General features: G+C 35.0%; 2 protein-coding genes and 1 long non-coding RNA gene across 7 annotated transcripts; 2 read left to right on the forward strand and 1 right to left on the reverse strand.

Annotated features, from left to right (window-relative positions):
* Window positions 1-384: 384 nt before the first annotated feature.
* Window positions 385-8,226, reverse strand: LOC143471499 (uncharacterized). Of its 2 annotated transcripts, none has more exons than XR_013119580.1 (5): window positions 2,995-8,226; window positions 2,742-2,808; window positions 2,374-2,500; window positions 2,158-2,290; window positions 385-1,852 (listed from the first exon to the last, which is right to left on the reverse strand). XR_013119580.1 is itself a non-coding variant. In XM_076969895.1 (5 exons), the coding sequence occupies exons 2-5, from the start codon at window positions 2,756-2,758 to the stop codon at window positions 1,827-1,829; spliced, it is 303 nt and encodes a 100-aa protein (XP_076826010.1). In that variant the 5' UTR covers window positions 2,759-2,808; window positions 2,995-5,175; the 3' UTR covers window positions 385-1,826. The 2 variants fall into 2 exon arrangements, 1 of the variants encoding a protein (XP_076826010.1); XM_076969895.1 differs by having other exon boundaries at window positions 2,995-5,175.
* A 1,546-nt stretch (window positions 8,227-9,772) lies between these two features.
* On the forward strand, window positions 9,773-16,736 carry LOC143471427 (uncharacterized). Its single transcript, XM_076969882.1, has one exon. It carries the CDS (start codon window positions 14,158-14,160, stop codon window positions 15,925-15,927), a length of 1,770 nt encoding a protein of 589 aa, XP_076825997.1. The 5' UTR covers window positions 9,773-14,157; the 3' UTR covers window positions 15,928-16,736.
* Window positions 16,737-20,332: 3,596 nt separating this feature from the next.
* LOC143462515 (uncharacterized) lies at window positions 20,333-26,204 on the forward strand. 4 transcript variants are annotated; one of them, XR_013118176.1, is made up of 6 exons: window positions 20,333-23,652; window positions 23,826-23,870; window positions 24,425-24,598; window positions 24,833-24,995; window positions 25,214-25,285; window positions 25,667-26,204. It is a non-coding gene; the product is annotated as an uncharacterized LOC143462515 (long non-coding RNA). The 4 variants fall into 4 exon arrangements; XR_013118175.1 differs by having other exon boundaries at window positions 23,449-23,652; window positions 24,425-24,670; XR_013118179.1 differs by adding an exon at window positions 24,089-24,292 and having other exon boundaries at window positions 23,483-23,870.
* Window positions 26,205-26,800: the final 596 nt, after the last annotated feature.

Raw genomic sequence — 26,800 nt, forward strand, 5'->3', positions numbered from 1 at the left:
ATAATACCGAATATAATATCAGAATTCCATAAAAACAAGATACACTACCACTGCATCAGCTTAAGATATACTGTATCTATGACAAACAAATAAAAACAGACAAATATAACATACCGCAAAGCCGAAACCACACCTGTTGATAACTACTTTGAGCTGGTTCCTACAACTGATAATATCTTTGTATATGCGTGCACCATAACCTGCTGGTTTTTTTTTAAACTCCTGATGGCAGGCCAAGCATGCTTATGCCTAGTTCATTAAGTTTGGAGTATGGCAGCTGCTGGTTGTTTTCACAGCTTCTGCTAGAGAATTTAATAAATAACACTGCAACCATTTCATAATAACCGTAAAACTAAAACACTACAAAGGAAAAAACTTACAATATTTCTCATTAAATATTGCTCTGACTTCTTTTATTAGAATGTTTAAACCTGTAGAAGTGGATGATTTGTCCAAAATATCGGAAAAAAAATTGAACACAATTTAATTTTTAATGACAACACGGCAATCACAGCAATGTAAAATCTGCCTGATAAAAATTCTCCAAAATTTCAATAAGTCAATGCTTTTAATATATACTATAAATGAAACTAAAAACAGCCTGAAACTGTCAATAACTGCCATAGTTAAGCAAGTAATTTCTAAAAGTCTGTCATTTTCTTCTCCATCAATTTTTAGTACTCACAGCATTAGTTATAATTAGGGCCCGCAAAAGTCAATAAAGTCAAAAATTTTTAAGGACCTCGTCTGACCACGAATCAAAGAATAAAGTTGTTTTCAGCACCTAGGGGGTTGTTTCTAAGAAGTTTATAGGTCAAAATAAAGTCAAAATTTACAATAAAGTCAAAATTTTCAATAAAGTCAAAATTTGTCAAAATATGGCTTTTTACAAAGTTTTTGTGTTTCTTGAGAGTAATTCTTGTAAAAATCCTCGTGGAAGCATTGTAAATCAGGAACTGCGACACAATTAAACCATATTAACCCATAAAAGCAGGAAATAAGTCACAATGCCCACTTGGATCAGCTGTAACTTTTATCGCAAATTGTCCATTGTTTATTCATTGTTACGTATTTAAATAATTCTTATAAAACACTTCCTCTTCATAAACGTGGTATTTTCGAAGATCAACAGTTTGGATTTTAGGAATAGCCTACTGACATTCTGTAATACAAAAATGCCTAATCAAGCTAAATCGTCTTCAGCAAAAGTTAGACAGATTTGTCGAGATTTTTCTGATGAATTTAATGCAACTCCCGGGGGTGATTAAAGGTGCAATTTTTGCGAGGTTATAGTGAAGTGCGATAAAAAGTATTTTGTTGAAAGCCACAGGAAAAGTAAACGCCATCAAGCTGGATTGGAGCAACAACAAGCATTCCCTGTTTAATTTGCTGTTTATTAGAATTTACCATGCGGAGAAAATCGAGGCAAAGTGCCCTTTTCACAAGGACAAAATAACACAAGCTACCTAAATCTATCGCCAAAAAACACGACACACTTTTTATAATCCATAAAACACCTTGACTTTTCGACAAAATATTACGTTTGGGTCTGAAATCGACAAAATATTATGTTTGGTTAACTGGAGGAAGAACTGTGGCCTCTACAAATAAGCAATTTCGTTAGGTCAAAATAAAGTCAAAATTTGATAAAAATAAAGTCAAAAAAAATTTTTTTTAGGTCAAAATAAAAATGGCCCTAGTTATAATCTTTAACTCCCTGTTTTTTAGATGCTTGATTCGTGTTTCAGTCACTCGTGCCTTTCTACCAGAGTTGCTTTCTCACCTTCTTTTTCCCAAAACTTCTTTTACTCCTCACTCAATTGTTTCTATTTTGTTGCCCATTGTCTATAAACTTTTGCAAAGAAAACCAAACAGCGTAATTAAACAATTGAAACAAGAAACACTATTTTAGAGAAAACTGGCAAGCCAAACTATTCAGGGGGATGAAAACTAGAAAAATTAACAGCAGTTTGTTTTTTTTAATACCATGTAGCTATGATGTTGCTTAGAAGAAATAGCACATGCAAATGTTAAATCATAATTGATAAGTAACACAATTACGAAATGTATGCTGCTAATTAGTTATAGACTACACAATTTTGCAAATTTTTCTATTTCTATTGCAATTTTTAACGTAATCTAAAGCAAGCAATGTACCAATTCCGTCCTTTTTAAGAGAAGAAGAATACAAGTTATAGCCTGACACTCTTCTTTTGCAAGAAATATTTGTAGGCTTTCCGAGGGAACTAGCGCTGGTGGAATGTTCTGTCCAAGTATCTTTTATCCAGACCTAAAATACAAAAAATGTTCTTCCAAGTTGAACGATGATTTTTTAAAACTTTCTAGTTTTTACTAAGATTAACCTTTTTGTACCTTCACTTGATTCTCGGTCAAATATGCTGAAACAGCGGCTTCAGCAACCCTGGGATCTGAAAGATCCCGCATTCCTTGTTGCCAATACTCAGTCATTAACTCTACCTGAGTAGCCAGCAGATCGAGTCTATTACAATAACATACGACCTTAACTAAAGAAAACGTTGGATGACTGGAATACAATTCAAACATAACAACTTTGGTAAAACAAATTACTATGTGGGTTGCAAAAGTGTCCGTAATATTAAGACATACGACATACATACCAACAAACTATTCTACAAATGTAATTCTTGCTTACATGTATACAAGTTACGCTAAAACATTTAACAATACATTTGTGTGAGCTTCATTGCCTTCATGCTTACCTCTGTCTTTTAGGCATTTCACTTTGAAAAAATAACGTAAAACTTCAGAATTAAATACAGTATACACCTAAAAACATTCACATTATAATTAAATTCAATTTTGTAAGAAGTTAACACTTTAAACACTGTACAACGGGGTCTTATGACTAATTTATTTTCTTTAGCATGTATACACTTATACAGTACACATGGTTTGTGTAACAATTTGTGACAAACAACATGTTCTAATCTGGCAAACACACCAACTACTCACTGTGTAAGTATTCCGAATATAATACAGTATCTCCAAAGCTACAGTGATGGTGGGAGTTTGTAATACTACCAACTTCTAACATTTGTAGTTTAAGGCATGGAGAATTTTAAACAATCCCCTGTATGCGTAAAATATGGGCGAACTTCTGCAAAGACGGTAATCATGTTAAGATTGAATGAAAACACTGATATACTGCCATGCAGACAGCAAACTGGCATTCTTGTCACCATTATAGTACAATACGTAGGCTCAGCAAGACACCTACGGGTCCTTAAGCAACTTTCTGTAATGGGTCCATGTAAGGAAAATATCCCTTTTAAAACTAATGTTTCCTTATTAACTGATATCATACTAATTTCAAAAACGAATTAGAAAAAGAATTGTAATTGAAACACACATCACATATCAATTCCAGGACCCAGAAATCTTCATATGACTTACACTAGACAATGATTTCTACTGGCCCGGCTATCTTACTATTCTGTGTACATTGCTATATTTTGATTTGCTATTTGTTCTGCCCAACTTTGGAACTATTCATCGGAATCACTGCAAATAAGAAAACATTTTTTACGCCTTGCTCAGGAACATTTCAGCAGTAGAACCACTACGCATCAAGCAGGGATTCACACCATTGCAAGCTTGGCGCTCTAATCACTCCGCTACTGTGCCAACATAGCCTACAACATTTTGCTCTACATATACAGTATTTCTTGTTAAGTTTAAGCACTACTTATTCTATTACAGAGCCTGTGGATGGTAGCAACATTTACCTGAAATCAAATTACAGATACTGCATTTTCAGTAGGTCAAGACAGTACCACCTTAACTACTATCAAAAATTATACTTTTCTATCAACCTGTCTCGTACTAATCTAATATTACTAATTAACAACAGAATTTAGCGTTGAAACAAGAAACGGAAGTTGGGTTGAGCATTTAAAAAAGTGTCGGTGGGGTTTCAGGACAAAGTATTTAAAAGAGAATCATCAGCTTACTACACGTAAGTACAGTCAGACCTCATTCATCCGGACCACTTTGTTTCGTCATAAAATGTCGGTTTAGCGGGGTCTCCGGTTTATCGGAAAGCGGAAAATCAATCAATCTTGCACCGTGTTCAAAAAGCTGTATGCACCTTACTCCTATTCAAAGAATGCGTATGTGTACGAGTTTAAAGAGTGAAACTGCATTATTATGCGTAGATAATCGGCTATTTTATTAATCAACAAACTACTATATCTAGGACATTCGTGAACCATTTTCGCTTCACTCTTAATAATCCGGTTTATCGGATTTTATTGCTATATATTTAGCCCATTTGTTCCAAAAATTTTGTGTCTGAGTCGGACAGCGGAATTTCCAGATTAAAGGAGTAAAATGCATAGGAAGAAATCCGTTCCCGGCAGTTTTATGTCAGATAACGGGGATTCCGGTTGTTCGGGGTTCGGATTAACGAGGTCTCACTGTATTTACTTTCCATTTAACTCAGCCACCAAATAGTTAATTGTTTATTAAAAATCTATCAATTGTGAATTATTTAGCGGTGACTTTGCACCTAAAATCAATGGCTTTAACGCATTCGGTAATTTTGTTTTCAAGTGTTTTGGGGTCGAAATTTGCTTTCAGAATTACATGTAAGTTTGGCGTGGTATTTTCGAGATCACATTGGACCCGCGTTTACTTCTATTTGAGATACCACACACAGATTTATCTGTGTCAGCCATAAATTATCGCATTCTGCAAGTTCATTGTATGTCCGCATTATACATCAAAATGTTAAACCATGCAGATGCCATAAATATTGCTTTTAAATTACCGGCTGCACCACTGAGATACGTATAATTTTAAAGACATTTTTATAAACATGAAATTCATTTGATTGGAAATTAGAATCTTCTAGATTGTTCAAGTTGTCACTGTAAATTTCAAGGTGTTTGTTTATCAATAATTGTTCAACTAAATCTTGTCTCGACTTTTTTCAGATGAAATTATTTTGTGGTTTTTCTTGAATTAGTCTGTTCCTAGTGGCAGAAATTTTGATGCAATGATATGGTTTATCCCTACCCAATGATGCACTTAGGTGACACTTGCTTCTGTTTTTGTTTCTGAAAACAACCAATAATATCAGAATAAACATATATTAATTGCAAGTAAGAGATCTTATGCAGATAAAACACATTTAGAACATTAGTGACGAGTTGGTTGATTTGCTTTTGTTATCGGTCGCCATCTACCACTTCCACTGGCTTTATATGAACTAATCACTTCCACTTTCACATTTGAGTGTGTGGTGTTAAGTCTTGACCCTGCCCCCATATTAGATTGAACTTTGTCATATTTGTTCTTCAATTGCTTGTGGTGCTGGATAACGTCTTTCTCGTAGAAGTCTGTGAGTGCATGAATGTCTCCGATGTTCATGTCGTGGAGGAGTTGATCCAGGCAATCATAGAAACCAGTGCGACCTGTCAATGATTCGTTGTCAATCAAACTCCTTAGTGTGGTGCACATGTTACTCAGGTAATGCTTAACGACGTCACGCAAAACGCTGAGAGTTGATTTTGATGCAACTTCGAAACCGTGACACAAAAGTATCCTAGAAAGTCCCCACTCAATAGCGTCATCATTCATCAACATCGGAACAACTAAGGCACAGCTGGAAGTGTTGTTAAAATTTTGTTTCTTAGCTGGATCATTCATTGTGTTTCGGAATTCTGAAACTTTGTTGATAGTCATCGTTGCTGAATTCATATCGACATATTCGTCGAGTAACTTTTCTTTATTTTTAATTCCATGTACAAGTTCAAGGCTGTGCTCCACGTAAGGGCAACGAGGAACACTCACTTTGTCTGCATCATTCTCATTGATACTTATTTCCTCCAGATGTTTTTCCTTAGAAAGATCAAAACATTTTGGATTTCTCATCTCCAGCATGGACCTCGTCATTTGACTACTTCCTTCCACAGGCGGCATATCGCCCCAGTCCATTTTAAAGTAATTCCAACTGGTGATGGTCAAGCTATTCAAATAACGCACGTTACAGGTCATATACCTGACAGTAAAACACACACCACATGCTAATTCATACAAGCCTACCAACATTAAATTCCAGCAATTACTTAATCATTTTATAGACTACAAACCATAGTAGAAAGTGTAGCAACAGCCAGCTAAAAATGCCAGCCGGTTTAGGTTTGCAATGGTTTTACAAAAATTGTGTGATTTTTGTAATTTTTGAATAATCTTTTAAACTTTTTTCCTTATAATCCAATAAGCAGTACTTAGTGTGCCTATGCCAACCTTGCAGTCTGGGCTTTGGAGACATGTTATATAATAAAGGAGCTATTCTCACAAATCCACGGTCGGAATTTTATCAGCTTTCTTTGCTTAATCATCGTTTTTCAGGATGTTTTGAGACGATTAACTCTATTTTCAGTCTGAGAAAAATATTTGCACGACTTTGACGAGTCCAATGTGCACTAACTACAGTAAACCACTCGACTATCAAACACTATAGCCACTATAGATAGGAAACCAATCATTAAAACATGAACTCCTTGGTGTAGTTAAAAACTAAAAAAGTTTTTCTTGAATGCGGCTAGCATTTCTCACGTACATCGAAAACTGGTTATAACAATTTGTTGATAAATTTGGTACTAATTTCCTGACCATGATTGTAGAAAATATTCTGAAGCTTGAGAAGTCTGTTACTGAAAGTTAGCCAGATTGTTCAACTACGTCATTTATACCAATAATGCTACATGTGACTTATGACTGTGACGAAGAACTATGGAGAAAAGAAATCTGAAAACCATATATCGCACATAACTACTCTCCACTTCAACCAACATCAAATTCAATATGTAATTGATTGACCAACTGCAAGCCCCAAAAATAGGCCATACAGGAAACATGAATTGGAGAATTGCCAATGATGTAATAACTACTGTATGCGTGGGAGATTATAGCGTATTTAAAGCGTGTTTGTGACGCATCTTGTTCACAGCCAAATCTGAGGTAAATATTTTCCAATTAAATGGCTGATAGTGATTAATAAAACCCGCCTTATACAAAGCGATTTAATGAAAGATTATGTGTATTACATTTATATATTTTCCTTTATAAAGTAGCATACACTCCATTGCTCCATGCTATCACCTTTCATTCAACATGTCCCAGTCAATGTTTTTTATTTATGTTGAACATCTACTTTTCTCGAGTATCATTTTTGGATATTCGAAAGTTGAGGAGAAGTAATATTTGTCAACTACAACTTCTAAACCATTCACATTCCCATGAATGATAATCTGAAATCAGGACCTGCGGTTTACTTTGTATGTAGCAGGGGTGGGCAAACTGCGGCTCACCGGCATGTTTTTTTGTGGCTCTTCTAGTCAAATCATAAAATTCCAAAAACATTGTAAAGGCTACCAAGAGTACCGTTTATGAACGTTTCTGTCTAATTTTTTCTTTATTTAGGCCAGCATTTAGTTTATGATGTAACACTAGACATAGAATCCGACATTATTTCATTATAGATTCTATACTTTATGGGAAAGATGGTCAAAGTGCTCCTTGTCGACATGTTTTTTATGAATCTTCTAGCTGAAAAGTAATATCCCAAAATGAATACTAATCATATAATAACCAAATTAACAATCATTACTGATTTTGCGGCTCGCTGGTGTTTATAGTTTTCTGCAAGTGACTCTTTCTTTGAACAAGTTTGCCCACCCCCGGTATATAGCAAACATTTTCTTACTTAAACTGCTTCTTCTCATATACGAGCAATTTTCTGTTCTAGATAAAAATGTGCAACAACGATTGTCATTTCAAAAAGTTAACAACAAACGCGATTCATCAGAATGACGCATCTGAACCATCGCGGATTTCAGCCACAACTGCGGCGGATTCGAGCTACGTGTTTGGCTTAATTTTTTGCAACAAACCGCACTCGTGACGAATCCGGGACAAATACGTGGCCCATGTGAAGGCTCCGGGCACACTTGTGCCACATTAGTGGCTCAATTTTTTGCCCCACTGGCACTAAATCGTGTAAACAAACTCACAGTCTACAACCGTGGTTGATCTAGTGGACAGTTTTAAATCCGGGCAATATTTTAAATATACACAAAAAAGCAAAATAATAAACCTGCAACAATCGGAAACTGCACAAAAGGCTAGCTCGGTAACGGGGAATCTAATAATGAGGAATCCTAGCCTGGTTTAAGTCATGCAAAGGTTTTCTCAGTCCGAGAATAAACATCAATTACACATTATGATCAATAGCGGCACAGTACCACACAAATATAACACACCAATATACGTGCCAATGTTTCTGGCTTACACCAGTTACAGGGCTCTCACAAATGCAAACCAGAAAATCCCTAAAGCTATGCCAAAAAATCCCTATATGGTATGAAAAATCCCTAAACCATAATTAGCGCGTTATACTATTATTTTATCACTAGGGCGATTATTTTTTGACCTAAAAACGAAAGTTTTTGACCTAAACATTGAAAATTTTGAGAAATTGTCACATTAAAAAACTTTTTTTTGACAAATTGTCACGTATGAAGAACTCAAGTAGGTAATTGACTACGTAGGTAATTAACTACGGTTAATTGTCGTAGAACCGTAATCCTCTACTCTACAGTCTACACCTATGTTCCCTCTAATTTTTTACGAATCTGAGCAAACACACTAACTCCCTGAGCGGTCCCTTGGACCACTGTGAGCAACATCCGATGTGCTTACTGTGGCCATTATTTTGCATTTATTTTATTTTCAATTCAGGTTGGATTTTTTTCTTGTGCGCAGGCGCAGCACAGATTTTCTGTGCGTGAAGAGTGAAGACCTTGTCAGTAGTGCACATTTGCGCATGCGCGCAGCTTAGAGGGAACATTGCTCTACACTCTAATCGCAATGCAGAATGCACACCAAGGATTCCTTGGCAAGGAAGCACATGTCAGAAGCATGACTAACATTGAAGTCTTAATACGTACTTTATACGTATCAACAATTTCAAAAATCCCCAAAAAATCCCTAAATCATCAAAATCCCTAAACTTGTCCCTAAAAGGGGCTAAAAGTTCCAATTTGGAACTAAATCCCTAAAAGTGAGAGCGCTGACCAGTTAGTTTCCAATTGAAATACTTCATTTCAGGATTCCCCCAATTTGATACTTAAATATCTTATCATAGAAATCTAGAAAGATTATGGTGGCTGAACTGTGTTAACCCAGTGAAAAGTAAAATATAAAAAAAAATAAGTTGGCATTCTATGAGGTTAACTTTTATTTTCAGATTTTTGACTACCCATAAAACTCTGAAAATTTTCATTATTCATAGAAATCTAATATGATTGAGTGTATAGTCTACTCTATAGTGCAGAGGTCGGGAACCTATGGCTCGCGAGCCAGATGTGGCTCTTTTGATGACGACATCTGGCTCGCAGATAAATCTGAGCTGGCATTTCTTAGCACAATTGTTACGAATAAAACCCTTTCTGTGATTGTAAGTCGCATTAACAGTAAGAATCAGGTTATTAAAGAATAAATTCAGACATTTACCGTTGTCTAAAATTGTTGGTTTTACTTCAAAATGCACACGTTAGTTGCACTAAGTGTTGAAAAATATTATATGGCTCTCATGGAAATACAATTAAAAATATGTAGCTTTCATGGCTTCCTTAGCCAAAAAGGTTCCCGATCCCTGCTATAGTGTATCAGCGCTCTCACTTTTAGGGATTTAGTTCCAAATTGGAACTTTTAGCCCCTTTTAGGGACAAGTTTAGGGATTTTGATGATTTAGGGATTTTTTGGGGATTTTTGAAATTGTTGATACGTATAAAGTACGTATTAAGACTTCAATGTTAGTCATGCTTCTGACATGTGCTTCCTTGCCAAGGAATCCTTGGTGTGCATTCTGCATTGCGATTAGAGTGTAGAGCAATGTTCCCTCTAAGCTGCGCGCATGCGCAAATGTGCACTACTGACAAGGTCTTCACTCTTCACGCACAGAAAATCTGTGCTGCGCCTGCGCACAAGAAAAAAATCCAACCTGAATTGAAAATAAAATAAATGCAAAATAATGGCCACAGTAAGCACATCGGATGTTGCTCACAGTGGTCCAAGGGACCGCTCAGGGAGTTAGTGTGTTTGCTCAGATTCGTAAAAAATTAGAGGGAACATAGGTGTAGACTGTAGAGTAGAGGATTACGGTTCTACGACAATTAACCGTAGTTAATTACCTACGTAGTCAATTACCTACTTGAGTTCTTCATACGTGACAATTTGTCAAAAAAAAGTTTTTTAATGTGACAATTTCTCAAAATTTTCAATGTTTAGGTCAAAAACTTTCGTTTTTAGGTCAAAAAATAATCGCCCTAGTGATAAAATAATAGTATAACGCGCTAATTATGGTTTAGGGATTTTTCATACCATATAGGGATTTTTTGGCATAGCTTTAGGGATTTTCTGGTTTGCATTTGTGAGAGCCCTGAAGTGTATGCTTAATGGTAAAAAGTACATGGAAAGATCGTAGCAAAGCGGGTAGCCCCAAAATATATAGGTTCGCTTAGACTGGAAAACTGATTTGCAAATTATTTGAAACCGTGCATTTAGTTAGGCCTAAGTGATCGTGATTCTAAACACTGTTCTAAACATAGGTTTTAAAACTTGCTACAAGTAGGCCTAAAGCACAAATTTTCAAGATCACTGTTTATTTTTCATTTGCTGACAACTTTATGGTTTACTATAGAATGTCTTCTTACAGAAACAAAGAACATTTACACCGTGCATAGACGAATGTGAATTGAAGAAACAGCTATATAACAACTTATGTAACACAAAAATAACCTTCACTTTATATTAGGATTGTAAAAAAAACAAAAGCATATAAAAAGAATGCAGTGCCCTTTGCTTGCCAGTGATTCAGCTCATGCAAAGGATAACCGCGGCACTTGCCTGTGCTTTCAGCTCGCTACCATGAAACATTGTTCACACTGCACATACATAAGTACGTATGCTTGTGCTATAAAAGAAGTTGTGACGATAATGAGATATTATACTGTTTTGTTTACGGAAATTGCTTTCATGAAACGTGACATAAAAATGCTGACGAGATTCTGGTTTTGCAAACCTGCTCATTGCTTTTGTTTGTGATTGAATTTTGTATCGTCTAGTGTAATCATTACTTTGCGGTGTATTGTTTTAAATTCGCGACATAATTTTTGTGCCTGGCTATGTTACATAAGTCAGTCGCAGTCATTCAATCAATTCCTGTGTTAAGTTAATAGCTGCAACATGGCTGAATCAACATCTTATGCTGTTGATGTGCCAATGTACTGTTTATATGTAATCGCTTAAAGAAGCTTCAACATAATCAGTATATGTAGTTGTCATTCTTGTTTAACCTTGTTTAATACATATTAAGGCCGATGTAGTGCCAAATATTGACTTTACTTTGTGACGCAGTAAATTCATTGTCTGTTCAATCATTCAAGTAGGTCAACATCTGTAACTTGTGTACGGTATTTTCTTTGCGAGTATACATGCATTCGAAAGAGTTACAGTATCATACTGTTCAGCCATTGAATACCACTCAAAGAACCTTTAAACTTTCATTCCCTAGTGTGTCTTCTGCGGGGCAAAGATATCCGAGGGTGAAATAGGAATATGCAAGCACCGGCTTTAATATGATCATTATAAGAAACCGTGTTCTACGAATATACCAGTACCGGCCATGATGTATAAATGTATGGTATAAGCACCGAGTTTTACGAATATGCCAGTACCGGTCTTTAATTGTATGGCATAAGCACAAGGTTTTACAAAAGTCCAAGCGCCGGGTTTTGCGAATATACAAGCTTGGCCGTTTTTAATCTTTACTGGAAATTCTAATTTTATGTGATGTCTATGCAATGGACAATGTTTAATTGTAGCGAGCTGAAGCACCGGCCTAGTACCGGGTTTTAATGAAACCCTTTGATACTTGTGACAAAATTACTGCCATGTTGAATAGAATTGTCTTTAAGTTATAGAATGAAGAAAGTGCCGCATTTGAGAGCGAGGTTGTTGATTCTGAAACCTTGAATGAAAGAACTCATTCCCAGAATATAACATGTCAGCGAAAAAGTTTCTTGATGAATGCTTATCATGCGGTAAAAACTTTAAGAACACGTTGCTTGCTGTATCCTTCTTTTAACTTCAACAAAGTTAAAGATTTTCTCAACCACATGCCACCAAATTTGTTGTTGCCAAACTCTAGACCAGGGGTGGACAAACTTTTTGTACTGAGGGCCGCATTAGAAAAAATGTTGCAGCCGGCGGGCCGCACACTCTCATTACAAAGTAGGAAAATTTACCCGGTGTGTAAATAAACGCATATTCATTTTAAACACAATTTTTGCATTTCACACTCAGTTACGTTTAAAGCTACGCAATCTTCATCACAAAGACCTACGGTAGCCGCTACCGTATTTGTATTTTATGATCAAACAATGCGTGAGAAGTGTACGGCTAGTTGCTGAAAGCATGTTGCAATACATGCGCGACTGACGTGTGTGTGTTTAGGCACTGAAAGTGAAGAGAAAAACACACTCGTAAAGGGAATAATATTTTGTCATGTAACCTGTTTAATTAAAACAATAAGTGATGAGTAGGAGTTTCTGCAAGTGCCGGCGGGCCGCATGCGGGCCGTAGTTTGCCCACCCCTGCTCTAGACATAGGCAGTAAGCATCCAGCACGCGCACGACAAGTACCTTTTGATAAAGCACTTTGATACAATGATGGTATTGGAAATTATGAATTGGATTAAGAAAATTATATGTCAGTCTGTTCATTTATTAACTTGTAAATTTTCAACACTCATTAGAGTCATTACACAACTATTTCGGATATTTACTGCAAATCTTATGAATACAGATCCCATATATGTAGATGTGGAAATGTTTTGGTTTTTGTTTACATTCGGCGCTATAGTAATGTTAGTATTAATTAATACTTCTACCAAGTAAAACTAGTTTGGTGATATGTTATTTATACCAACGATTCTTTTGTTTTGCACCATAAAAGTCTTTTCATTTTTAAACATTTGCAAAATTCATATTGCGAAATGTGATCCATTTTTGGATGTTTGTTTCATTTTGTCTTGATTTTCGCTGATTGCAATATCTCTGGATTGATGTAATAATTTTCCCAGTTTCTTTATATTTCTGTGTTCACGTCATATGCAGTTTTCTTCTATTCACATTCATTTTCTTTGACAATAGGTCATAAGTATAAATCACACCATATTCAACTATGGAGTTTCAACCAAATTGAAGACTGGTTGACGTTGTATTGAAAGCAATCAGTGATCTGATTTTACAAGAACTTTGCTTTGACCCAAAGAAAAATAAGAATGACAAATTTTTAATGTTGATAAAAGCTACAATACAATATTTTAAGAATTATATTAATTCTTCACCAAAGAGAGCAAAGTTATCGGCGAATAACTGCGTTAATTTCATCAAAACCTAAAAATTGTTTGCACCCAACCCCACACTCTCACAAATAGGCTACTTCTATAGGCTAAAATAGCTATTGACCAATTTTCAAACTTTACTTTGGACTTTATTTGAAGTTTTTAGTTAACGTGTTAATACTAGTTAACGTTTATTAAAACAGAATTGCTAGTCCAAAAAAAATATAAATAGTTGCATAGGACGTGACTGTAAACTACATAACACTTATATAGATGAAGTCTTAGCATTAAGCAGCCGACCTGCCCACACTACACTTACTACTGAATAACGGCGTACAGATGAAAACCAACATAAAACGCAAAAATCAATTAAGGCGGCGTGATTATGTACGAGGCAGACAAGGGAAAACAAACAGAAAAAGGAATGTCACCGCAGGTGCATTGTTAAAATTATGCTTTGATGAAATGAGTTAGTACGTTGGACAGATAAAAACCAACACACAACCAATTATGCGCGCGGCAGAAAATGAAGACAAAGGAATGTCATTGCTTATATTTACTTCCCCAGCAAATAAGTTACAAATATAAACAATGTCACATATAATCCTAGCCTAGCCATTCATGTGGTATCCGTCCAACGCTACATTAAAGATCATTTTCTGTTTTTTTTTTTGTTTTAGCTAGCAACTTTATAGCTTAGTATGGAGTGTCATCCAAGTGGTAAGCATGTCAAGATTATTTTGAGAAGAATCAGTGATATGATTTTAGAAGATTTAAAATCTATACAACAAGATGGTGTGAAGTTGGAATTTGCCAAAATACAAGAAAACATGGAAGACATGTATTTAAAGCTTCTTGCACAATCAAAGATAACTGAAACCATGAACAATGCAATGCCAATTGAAGAAACATTGCAACCATCAGCTATTCAGTCTGAGTCTGATACTAGCATTTGTATTCAGGAAGTTCATTCTGAGAAGGCATCAGTTGTAGCTCATCTTGAAGCTATTGAAGAAACATCTTTGTCACTGCAGGAGATTGAAATTTTTCCGATTGAGACAGATGCTACATTTACTCTCATGTCAAATAATGTTTTCCCTCAGTTGGAGAATGAAGGGAATGCAACATTCGATGATGAGGTTGTTGATTCTGAAAACTTGAATAAGGAAAACTCACATGAGGAATACAGCAAATTGGCTACGAAATTTCCTGATAAAAACATAACAAATCGTGAGAGCAATTTTGGAGAAGTTAAATGTTCAACAATTGTTCGAATTGACAAAATAAAGCATTTCTGTTGCACGGTTTGTGATAAGTCTTTTACACAAAAATCTAACATGAAAATTCATTCAAAGACTCACAAGAGTATAAAGTTGTATCAATGTCGAGTTTGTTGCAAATCATTTTCACGAAACAACACTTTAAAGGAACATATGAGAGTCCACACTGGAGAACGTCCTTATCAATGCAAGGTTTGTTGCAAATCATTTTCACGAAACAGCCATTTGCAGCTTCATATGAAATTCCATACTGGAGAGCGCCCTTATCAATGTGTTGTTTGTTGCAAATCATTTTCACGAAACAGCGATTTGAATCAACATATGAAAGTTCACACTGGAGAGCGCTCTTATCAATGCAAGGTTTGTTGCAAATCATTTTCACAAAACAACACTTTGAAGCAACATATGAAAGTCCACACTGGAGAGCGCTCTTATCAATGCAAAATTTGTTGCAAATGTTTTTCACAAAATAACACTTTGAAGCAACATTTTAAAATCCACACTGGAGAGCGTCCTTATGAATGTGATGTTTGTTTGAAATCATTTTCGCAAAATAGCCATTTGCAGCGTCATATAAAAGTTCACACTGGAGAGCGCTCTTATCAATGTGATGTTTGTTTGAAATCATTTTCGCAAAATAGCCATTTGCAGCGTCATATAAAAGTTCACACTGGAGAGCGCTCTTATCAATGTGATGTTTGTTTGAAAACATTTTCGCTAAACAGCCATTTGCAGCGTCATATAAAAGTTCACACTGGAGAGCGCCCTTATCAATGCAAAATTTGTTGTAAATCTTTTTCACTTTGCAGCCATTTGCAGCGTCATATGAAAATCCACACTGGTGAGCGCTTTTACCAATGCGATGTTTGCTGCAAATCGTTTTCAGAAAACAGCAGTTTGCAGCGTCATATGAAAGTCCACACTGGAGAGCGCCCTTATCAATGCAAGATTTGCTGCAAATCGTTTTCACTAAACAGCACTTTGAAGCAACATATGAAAGTCCACACTGGAGAACGCCATTATCAATGCAAAATTTGTTGCAAATCATTTTCACGAAACAGCACTTTGAAGCAACATATGAAAGTTCATACTGTAGAGCGCCCTTTTCAATGCAAAGTTTGCTGTAAAGCATTTTCACAAAACGGCCATTTGCAATGTCACATGAAAGTCCACACTGAAGAGTGCCCTTAATGAAATTTTTCGTTTAGGTGTTAATCAGATTTATTATAAATGTAGATGTGTCAATGTTTTGATATTTGTTTGCATTCAAAGCTACAGCAATGTTAGCATTAATATTTCCTCCACATAAAGCAATTTCTGTGATTTGTTATTTATGCCAATGATTATTATGTTTTGCCCTATCAAAATTTTGCTTCATTTTTTAACATTTGCAAAAGTCATATTACGAAATGTGAACCATTTTTGAATGTTTGTTTCATTCTGTCTTGATTTTCGCTGATTGCAATGTCTTTGTCTTTGGTTCGATGTAATAATTTTCCCAGTTTCTTTATATTTCTGTATTCACGTCATATGCAGTTTCCTGCTATTCACATTCATTTTCTTATTAAACACATCATAAGTATAAACCGCACTATGTTCAAGTATGACGTACCAACCAAATTGTAGACTGGTGGACATTGTATTAAAAGCACTCAGTGATCTGATTTCAAAAGAACTTTGCTTTTGACTTTTTGTGAAATATTCAGTTAACGAGTTCGTTTGATTCGTTACAAACGTAGAGGTTTCAATCATGAATTTTAACTTTAATGAACCTTTTAAACATGTTTTTGGTTTTTGTTATTGTGATGTCACCATTAGCATATGTTGCACATCAGCAATGCTTCTTTGCTTCACATGCAATGCCAGCACATGTTGTTCTCATTCATGTGATATCATATTCATGTGAAATATAAACAATGTCATGTATAATCATGAAATGTCATTCATTTTGTGTCCATCGAACGCTTCAGTAAATATCATTTTTGTTTTTTTGGTTTTAGCTAGTCACATCATAGTTTAGAATGGAGTGTCATCCAAGTGATAAGCATGTCAAGATTATTTTAAAAAGAATCAGTGATATAATTTTAAAAGAATTAAATTCTATGTGACAAGATATGAAGTTGGAATTTGACAAATGCAAGAAAACATGAAAGATTCAAGGCTTCAAGGATTATTCTTCTTGAAGAAATAAAGAAATGTAAAACCATGAACAGTTCAATGCCAAATGAGGAAATATTGGAACAATAACATGAAAGTCTGAAATTGACATTTGTATTAAGGAAGTTCATTTGGAGATTGCATTTGTTTCTCCTCATATTGAAGCTATCAAAGGTAAGTTTTTATAACATACAAAAACTGTGCAAATGTAACTTTTGACTTGGTATATGCAACAGTTTAATTTGGTGCAGCAGTTTGGTTTGAATTACTTCTGTTCCGTGTTTTGTTGGAATAATTCAAATATACAGTAATATCATGAAAAGTCTGACATTGACATTTCGATTGAATGAGGAAACAGAGTAAGTTTTTGATGAAGTTTTTGATTTAGGTGTTAATCGCATCTATTATAAATGTACATGGGACAATATTTTGGTATTTTATTACATTCAAAGTTATAGTAATGTTAACATTAATCCTTATATCACATAAAGCTAGTTTGGTGATTTGTTATTTGTTATATATTTATGATTATTATGTTTTGTGCCATAAAGATCTTGTATCATTATAAAAAATTTGCAAAACTCATGTTTCGAAATATCAAAGATTTTAGAATGTTTGTATCATTTTGTTTTGGTTTTTGCTGATTGCGATGTCTTTGGATTTATGTATTAATTTTTCTAGTTTCTTCATATTTCTGTATACGTATCATATGTTCATAACATAACCCGCTCCATATTCAACTGTAGAGTGTCAACCAGGTCGTAGACTGGTGGACTTTGTATTAAAAGCAGTCAGTGATCTGATTCCACAAGAACTTTGCTTTTGTTTTTTTGTGAAGTTTTCAGTTAACGTGTTAATATGTTCTGTTATAAATGTACATGATGCAATCAAGAGATTTAACTTTAATAAACCTTTTTAAATGTGTTTTTGTTATTTAATTACGTACAGAGTTATCGTAATGTTATTATTCACATTGCTCGCAAATAAGCAATGCTTCTTTGCTTTACATAGCAATGCTAGCACATGTTTATCTCAATTTCATGTGAGTTTTGTTGATTGCACCGTTTTTGAATGCTTCTAGTTTTTTAACAGGTTCTATATATTGCCAAGCATTTCACAGTTTTGCATGTTCATTTACTTTCCCCAGCAAACAGGTTACAAATGTAAAAATGTCAAATATATTTTTGAAATGTCATTCAAATGGTATTGTCAATTGTCCTAATTAGGCGTACTTTTTTTAAATTTTCCAATTACAAGTTTGCTTGTGCATCAACTTGCAATAAGTCACTCTTGGGTTATAGGTGGTACTTTAAAAGTGGTGGTACTTTAATACACTTACTGTGCTTTCACATGACGTCAAAACATGTTCTAATTGGTCAACTTTTAATTGTTCTTAAAAGTCAGATTGCAATAAATAAGATAATTGTGGTATACACTAACCAGAGTGTAAATGTCAGTTTCTCTTCAATTTGAACGTTCATTGCGTGGTTTTCGTAAGGATAAAGCTTGGACTCACTTTCCATAACTTGCTTTAAAAAAACATGTTTCAGATTTTGTAATAGTGGCGCATTATCCACACCAAATGTTTTGACCCAAAAACCCAATTTTGTTACTTTCAGAGCAATTTTTAGCTTAAGTTTGCAGTTTGCACGCGACCTAGTACGTTAGGTTATTCAAGCACTCCAACGGGTAGGGTAATTCCCAAGCTTACAAAACAAAAACAACCATACAGCTCTCTGATTGGTCTAGTTTGGTATTTAAATGTTTTTGTCAACAGAATCATAGAAATCTTAATTTTACCCTGTTTGACGGGACGCCGCATCCAATACAGCTTCGTATGTAATATATATACTCAAAGATACGAAGCACTTGTCACGCAAAATTAAGTAGCGCGTCTGAAACTCATTGTAAGACGCTCTTCGACAACAATGTTAAAGAATTTTAGAATAAGTTTAACCAAAGATTTACCCAAGATGTTTGCTCTTTGTCTAAGGCAATGAAAGTTTTCATCACCGGCACAATGTTGGTGAAATAGCTGAGAGATCGTCTGTGTAGCGTTGCTTTAGTCCAAGAGCAGCTTTCATACCTGTCCAAGTTTTATGATATAGATTTTGCATTAATGTAATCGCAATTTCATATATTTGTAAAGTAATATCTGTAGAAAATCTATGCATTACTTCACTTAGCGAAATGGTAAAAGTAATGGCGGACAAGGAAAACATATTCGGATACAGTATAAGGAAACTATATATTCGGATACAGTATAAGGAAACTATGAGGAAACTTAATCAAGCGTAAATGTTCTGATTAAAGATTTACTTTCCCTGCATGTTTTGTTTTCTTGTTTGCAAGTTAAGTTTTTCATGTTGAAAGTTTTCTCTCAAATCGACGGTAATCTCCAAGGTTTTTGAGCGGAAAACGCAGAGGCATGCGATATATCTACATCACAATGTCTTGAACAAATGCTGCACGACACCGGTTTTGTAGCTGACATCAAACAACAGATGCAGCCGACCTTAGTTTGTAACGCAATAAATAGGCCAACTAGTGTAACTTGTGTTCGGTATTTTCTTTTCGAGTATATAGGCATTCATTAAAGTTACAGTATCATACTTTTGAGCTATTGAATACCAAACCTTTAAACTTTCATTCCCTAATTTGTCTTCTGCTGGGCAAAGATAACCGAATGTTAAATACAAATATACAAGCACCGACTTTAATATGTATATTATACAAGAACCGTGTTCTTCGATTATATGTAAGTACCGGCCATAATTTGTATTGGATAAGCACCGGGTTTTACGTATAAGTAGGCCTAATCAAAGAGATTTAAATACATGAGTAGAAACTTCTCTTTTGCGCATGACGTCATGTTTCTTTCTTTTATTCTCTTGGAGCATATTCATGAGCATATACATGCAGACGACGACAATGATTTTCAGATCTGTTTGCTGCTGGAACAGATTAGTCTTATTATTAGGGTGCAGTTATTGGGATCCAATAGGTGTTAATTTTAATTGAAATTAATTAATGAAATCAGGTGGTAGTTTTAGGTTCAGCAATTAACTTAGTTTCAGTTCATTGAACTGATAATGCTGCTGTTTTGTATCAAGGCATGGCTTAGCCTACTTGAGTTGCGCGGGAAGATTTTTTCGTTCACCACATTTAAGGTGAAAAATAAAATGAATGGATGAAAAATTTAGATAAACCGAGTCATATTGTATTGTTTCATCTGCGCATAAAATTACGCTCCACGCGCAGAATAAAAACTTTACAGATTAAGACTCAATAGTACAGGTCTTATGTTGCATGCAGGTTTTGAGTTATTGAAATAAGCTAAATAGTCTGAAATAATGGCAAACTTGTGCTGTTTACCAATGTGCAACAACAGGTCACCTGCCGTGACTCTGTTTAAGCACCCGCTTCGTCAAGGATTAGCCCATAGGAAAGGGAAAAAGGAATGCACGGATTACCCATTCGTATGGGCTAAAAAGAATATTTCCATCTTTCAAAGTAATTGTTGTAAGGCTAATCGTGTTGGAATGAGTAATCCATTTTATGTGAAACTATGGCTGGTCATTGTACGGTGAAGGCTACTGCTGTACATTATTGAGATCTATAGGCTGTTGTGTTGATACGAACTACAGCATAGTACAGTGTGATTACTCGTTAGTTTAGCATATAGCATAGGTTTATCTGTGCAAATGGCATTGGTAATGCAGTTACAACCGTTGGAGTGACTTCAGTGCATCTATAATAAATAGTGTTATCTCGCATAAGGTAGGGCGCTGACGCACTTCGGAATTGACAGCTTTAGGTGCATTTTCGCACTTAATAATGGGGACAGAAGCTGCCAACTCAATTATTGGGTCTAACAGTGAACAACCAAAGGACGAACACAAGATCTTGCTAGAAACGACTACAATTAGCAGTCCGGGACGTTGACAATCACTACATGGCAATCATCATAGACGCAATATTTAACATTGTGACCCTTCTAGGCCTAGCCTAGTTGCAAACCTTCTAATATGTCGGTGCAGCACTGGACTACTGGTAAGTCTGTACTAAATGTCAGCACTAGATTATACCTATCTGTATACTTCTATGCCAAACTCTTCTATGGTTTGGGCAACTATCTCACCGGCTGCTAGCTATCCATTGTGGAATGCGTGGCGACTACATCCTCAAGATTTTTGAAGACTGTGCTTGCTACACCCGAACGTTTCACATGTAGACATTACCTCTTGAAAACGGAGCCCACAGTTTCTGCATTTTGCCTACCAGACGGCAAAGTGCACCCAAATTTATTCATTCTGCACCCGGCCTTTCCATTACTGGCCATCTTGCAACCTTAATATCTTGTCGAAAAGTGCCATGATTTCCAGTCTGGCCTGATTCTGAATTCAGAAAAAGCTACTACAGTACATGCCCAGCCTGTTACGCTATTGGTATTTTTCTAGCCCACTTCGTTAGCCTGTGGCTGTTGAAGAAAACACTTCAAATATAAATATGGTAAACGACAATTAGGCTAGTCTGTCAATAGAAAGGTATGTTTACTCAGTGTTTAACGATTACAGTTGAGTAGTTGTGAAGATAACCTTGCTCTGCTGTCTACTTGTCGGGTCGTCTTGACTTTAACAAACACAAATAATTGATATTGATTCCTCTTGATTGTATTATTTCTTAATCGGTTAAACATGTTGTTATATTACATCAACATTAGGTAGCATAATTTATCTTAAATTAGACTGAGTTTTTAATAGAAATAAATAATGAAATAAACAAAAGGCTGTCACTAATTTGCCGGAAAACATCATGCGTTTGAAGCTATTTTTTACAGTTCCTTGTGAACCTAGCTTAAACATCATTCCATAATATACTGGTACGTGTTACTAACCTAAATCTTCCTTCCAGCAGGTTTAATGTAGCTTCAGTTAAACCTTAAATAACTAAAATCAACTTTTTTATAACCTTTCTTTTAATCTAGCCGCCTTTTTTAAACAACAGGCTGCATGATGTACTTATAGTGATATTGACTCTTTAAACAAAACGGTGATACAGCAAGAGTGGCATAAATATAAATGGTCAGTTGTTTTCTATTGTTTGTGAAATTGTCATTGTCTGTGGTAGCGGGACGAAAAAAACAATGCTAGTCAGTGTAGTGTTATAAAATAAAATAAATTTCCACCAGCAAACAATGAGAGGGAAATGGCAGCAAAGCCCAAGGGCTTAAAATGTGCAAGGATATTGCAACCAAACAAAAAAGATGAATAAATGGTTAGTCTGGTCACTAATACCAGTAATACAGTATAAATAAACGCAATTATTAAAGTTTCATAAAATTCTTTTATGTTGGTTTCACTGCTGCTTTGGATTTTGCTATACCTCTACATCTCAGAGCTGCATTTTACTTCTTTAACATACTGGTTACAGCGGTAGAGAGAATAAACAACTTCTATGGTACGGAATCACAACCTTTATCCTAGGATTGAGAAAAATCTTTGCACAGCTTGACTTGAGTCTTGATACTGACCTTGTCTTAGTCCAAGTTTCAACTTTTTTAATTGATTGTTTTATATTGTATTTCTCGAATTTGAAACTGTAGAATGAATTTGGAACAGCTAACTAGGACGGTAGCAAGCCGAGCCAGGTGATTTAACTGCTACACCTTTGAGTTGGCATTTTGTGCATATTACAGCTAGTTTATAAGTAGCTGTTTGAAGATTAAGGTTTTCCTCACATCATACAGACTTTTATTACAGGCACAGGATTTTAAAGACTAGATTAGACATCATGTATCAGCAGCCCCAGCGCCTGTGAGTTTTGTATAGTTCATACTCCAGTCCCTGTGTTCTCAATTGTAATGACATGAACTTTGTAAATATTTGCTGTTTATCGTAGTAGCAACTTAACTTAAATTGCTTAAATTTAACATAAAATGTCAGTATTCTATCTAACTTCTTTATAGGCAGATTAAATTTTACCCTTTTTTATAATAGTTGTTGTAAATCAGCGGTTCTTTGGGATATTACCAATCTATGCAATTCTTTCATGAACAGAAATTATATGCGCGAAAACGTTTTGTTGTTTATGAATATATTTTGTGGGCCACTTGCTAACCAGACCCAAAAAAATGTGTATAACTCCCACCTAACTCGGCGATAGGAGCTTTCGAGTATTAAATATATTGTTGAGCTGTGTATACTTTGTGTTTGTGATATATTTCATATCAAATTGTCGTGGCAAGCAAGTCACTGCAACGGTATCCAGGTAAAAAATAGACAGTATGGGATGCACCCCCAGCTTGCTTGTGCGAATCACTCGTAAATATGGGTAACTTATGTATACTTGACCAAACGTTAATATAATCTTCAATGCTGTATTGTAAGTCATAAGTCACGGCACCTGTATCATAAATTTTTTGACATAGACAGATATTGAGACTGGGTATTCTCAACTTTTGTGCAATCGTATACAGTATATTTATATGTGCATTAGAAAGTATTCATGTTAGTTTGACTTCAGATATGGGTTTTACAGCTAATAGAAATTACACAACAATATCTAAATGACTTGGTAGTGTGTCAATTTCAAATGACTATGTGCATACTTTTACTTAACTCCTCACTACTTGCAGGTTTGAATTTATTGTTGTTATTATTAGACTAAAATATTTATAGCACAAGAATTTGCCTGTATGTTTACTGCAAATAGAAACTTGACCTACATGTCAAGGAATGGGAAAATTAAAAGGAGCAAGTACGTCTACTGTAAGATGTGGAAAGATGTACTTGGTTTCAAGTAGCCTACATCTTTTGGTTTGCTACTTACGTAGCATTGGTGATGACAAATGAAGTTAAGAACGGAACATATTGCATGTGTTTTGTCATTACTTACTGACATATTGCATATATTTTGTTGTGTTTCACCAGGCAATTATCAAAGTATCGTGAAGTAAATGAGAAGAAAATACCAAGGTTTGGAGAAACACTTATTTGTTTTTTACACTTTTTTATGCAAAGTCTGTTTAAAAAGGATAGCTAATAAGATAGCAATAAATTAGTTGTCATACCAGTTTCAAGCCTTAATACCAATAATTCGCTAATCTTAATCAGGGTAGTCCTGTTATTTTTGCTACATGGGCCAGCAATAATAGTGGTTACAATTTATTAATGATATATTTTGCATTGCATAGGCAACAACAAAAGCTAATTTTCGATATTGGATAAAAGGACCCAAAAAAGAACATGACTGGTTTGCCTCTTTTGCAAAACATTTGGTCCATTGTTGAACGCCAATACAAACAGTCACAGAATTACATGAGGTTCTGTGGGAGTTAATATAACTGCTACAAATCCTGAAATGCCAAGCACTAGTAATGTTAACAGTTCTTGTGGAGGTGAATGAAAGTAATTACTAATTAGTAAAGAGATTTCCAACATATTTGACATTTCTATTCAATTTTTTTTACTGGAAATATTCACTTAACATTCACTTTGAATAATGAATATTGGTTTTCATTTTATCACAGGGTTGCAAGAAAACTTGAGTTACGAAATCAGAGAATCGGTTTTCAGATTGGCGATCACTTAAAGAAAAGTTGTTTAAGTTTTCCATAACCCTTTAATCGCCTGAGCGACACCCTTGCTGTGTCTGCTTTAAAGAAGTTGTCAACATAATGTGTGGTGGAGATTGTGGGCCAAAAGTATGTTACTGTTGTCAGTGCAAGGATAACTGTCATTCTTTTGTTTGGTATCATTTGCCAGACATATGGATGGTAATTAGAAACAATTACATTTTTTTACTTCCACTAAAACTAGTATTACACTATTTACTGTATAGAAATATTAAAAATAGGTAGTCAATCTTCACAAACTGCGAGTTTAACTAAACTTTCACAAATATTTGTATAATTATGTTCCTTGTTATTTATTTTCAGAAATGAGAGTGTAGCATTACACTTTAAACCTTGCAGGAAAATTAATACAACATCCGTTAAAAGCAATAGCTTTGCAACCAGAGTCGTGTTCTTCTGCTGAAATGGCATCCTTTTCTTGGGTAGAAGAATACTCACTAAAACTACAAGAATACTATTGGTTGAAGTGAGTTGACTAAATGTTTTCTGAATGTTTACATTTCTCAATACAAAGTTTTTGTTTATAAAATTTATGCTAGTTCCTGTTTGTAGATTGTATTGGAAAACTGAAAGTTGCGAAACTGTTGAACGTACAAATTTAAGTACTAATGCCTTTAGGAATAGAAGTATAGAATTAGAATTATGTATAATTGTATATGTATATATAATATTGTTAATTTGTAGAGAAAAAGTTGAAGGTCTGAGAGAGGACACAGCGTCTGACATACTTTCTGGAAAAGTTGACCAAATTGCTAAGTGAGTTGAAGGACATATCAGTGTTAAATTAAATTACTACAATAGCTCTCCATGCCAAAACCTAAACAAATATTGTAACGTCCCACTACTGCAATATAAGGAACCATTAAGAAAAGTTCCTGTGGTAAAGTTTAACTCACACATTGATGTTGGAAAGTAACAAATGATACAATGCTTACATATTTATCAAGTGCCATGACGAAAAAAAGAACAGAAATTTTGGAGAATATTTATTAATTAAATATTAAAAATTTTTTTTTGTCTACTTTCATTCAAAAATACCCAGGTAGTTTGTGCATGCACTATGCATAGAGGTACGTTATACAGGTAGATAAAGCTACTGTTCTATTGTTTCTAACTTAGTACATGATGATTTTTCAGCTGGTTAAACAATTGTTCAACGGTTAGTGCGAAGCATCAAGAAGATTAACAAAAACATTCATCATTGGATAACTGTGTATAAAAAGTACCAGAATGTTCCACAAAGTGATATGAAAAGCATAACTTTTTAAATGGTTGTCGGGTCTGGGCCAGTTTAAAATCAATGCCTGTCAATAGTAAATAGACATAGTACCTATTCTTGCAGAAGGCTGTAAGGTTGTGAAACCATATGCGGTTACCCATCAGTTGCAAGCAGAGGTCGAACTTCTTTGTTTCATAAAGGGCCCAGTACCCTTTCAAGCAAATGGACCTAACGAAGACTGAAGATGGTGGACGTGAATAACCAATACATTTCTCTGAGCTTCAAGAAATTTTAACTGGATTTGGCTCGGAAAGCGAATGTTCAGATAACGAAGATGAAGATTAAACTAAGTAGTTTTAACCCATGCCAGTGAGCGAGTTATGCCACAAAATCACGTTTAAGTAGCTTGTTTCCATTTTTATACGCATTTTGGGTATTACACGTTCATCACATATACACTTGCCATATGTTTGTTTTGCCTCAGTAGCTTTTCTCAGGCAGTGATAGTTCCTATGAAATATTTCAAAGAAAGAGTATGATGATTGCAAAAATCGGCAATGCCCGTTGACCTAAAACGAGCAAAGACTTGAACCCTTTGTTTTGCTATAACGACGGCTACCCAACGCAGAAAGCGTTAACGGTAATACTGAACCAAATAATATTTATGCCGGAAAACATTTTTGAAAACTTAAAGAACATGGTTATTGCACTTGCAGGAGTTGTTGATACGCACATGGATGGTTAAAATAAAACTCCGCTAAAAGAAACAGCATCCCAACGATTAAAACCCTTCTTCTGTGGCCATAACACGACGTCAGGCCTTTAGTTGCACAAAAAAACATGCCAATAAACAAAATTTTTTAAAAGATTGAACCTGTATTTAGGTTACTACTGCTTATGATCAACAAACTCCTCATTACTATACGTTTACTGGCCAAGGCAACAACGTTAAAAGTTTTTTAATTAAGTACAGGCTATAAGTTAAGGTTTACAATAAATCCCGTAGCTTTTCTTTAATGAATGACCAATGCACGATTCGGCTTAAAACAGTC

This window comes from Clavelina lepadiformis, chromosome 1 (genome assembly GCF_947623445.1).
Source record: "Clavelina lepadiformis chromosome 1, kaClaLepa1.1, whole genome shotgun sequence".
NCBI classification, from domain to species: domain Eukaryota; kingdom Metazoa; phylum Chordata; class Ascidiacea; order Aplousobranchia; family Clavelinidae; genus Clavelina; species Clavelina lepadiformis.

Excerpts from the sequence above, each read along its gene's own strand:
- LOC143471499 (XM_076969895.1), bottom strand. Across the intron at positions 2,291-2,373 it reads TGACCGAGAATCAAGTGAAG|GTCTGGATAAAAGATACTTG; the intron begins GTACAAAAAGGT and ends TTTGTATTTTAG. Across the intron at positions 1,853-2,157 it reads TCTTAAAAAGGACGGAATTG|TTTATAGACAATGGGCAACA; the intron begins GTACATTGCTTG and ends TCTTTGCAAAAG.
- LOC143471427 (XM_076969882.1), top strand. The coding sequence starts at position 14,158 with ATGGAGTGTCATCCAAGTGGTAAGCATGTCAAGATTATTTTGAGAAGA.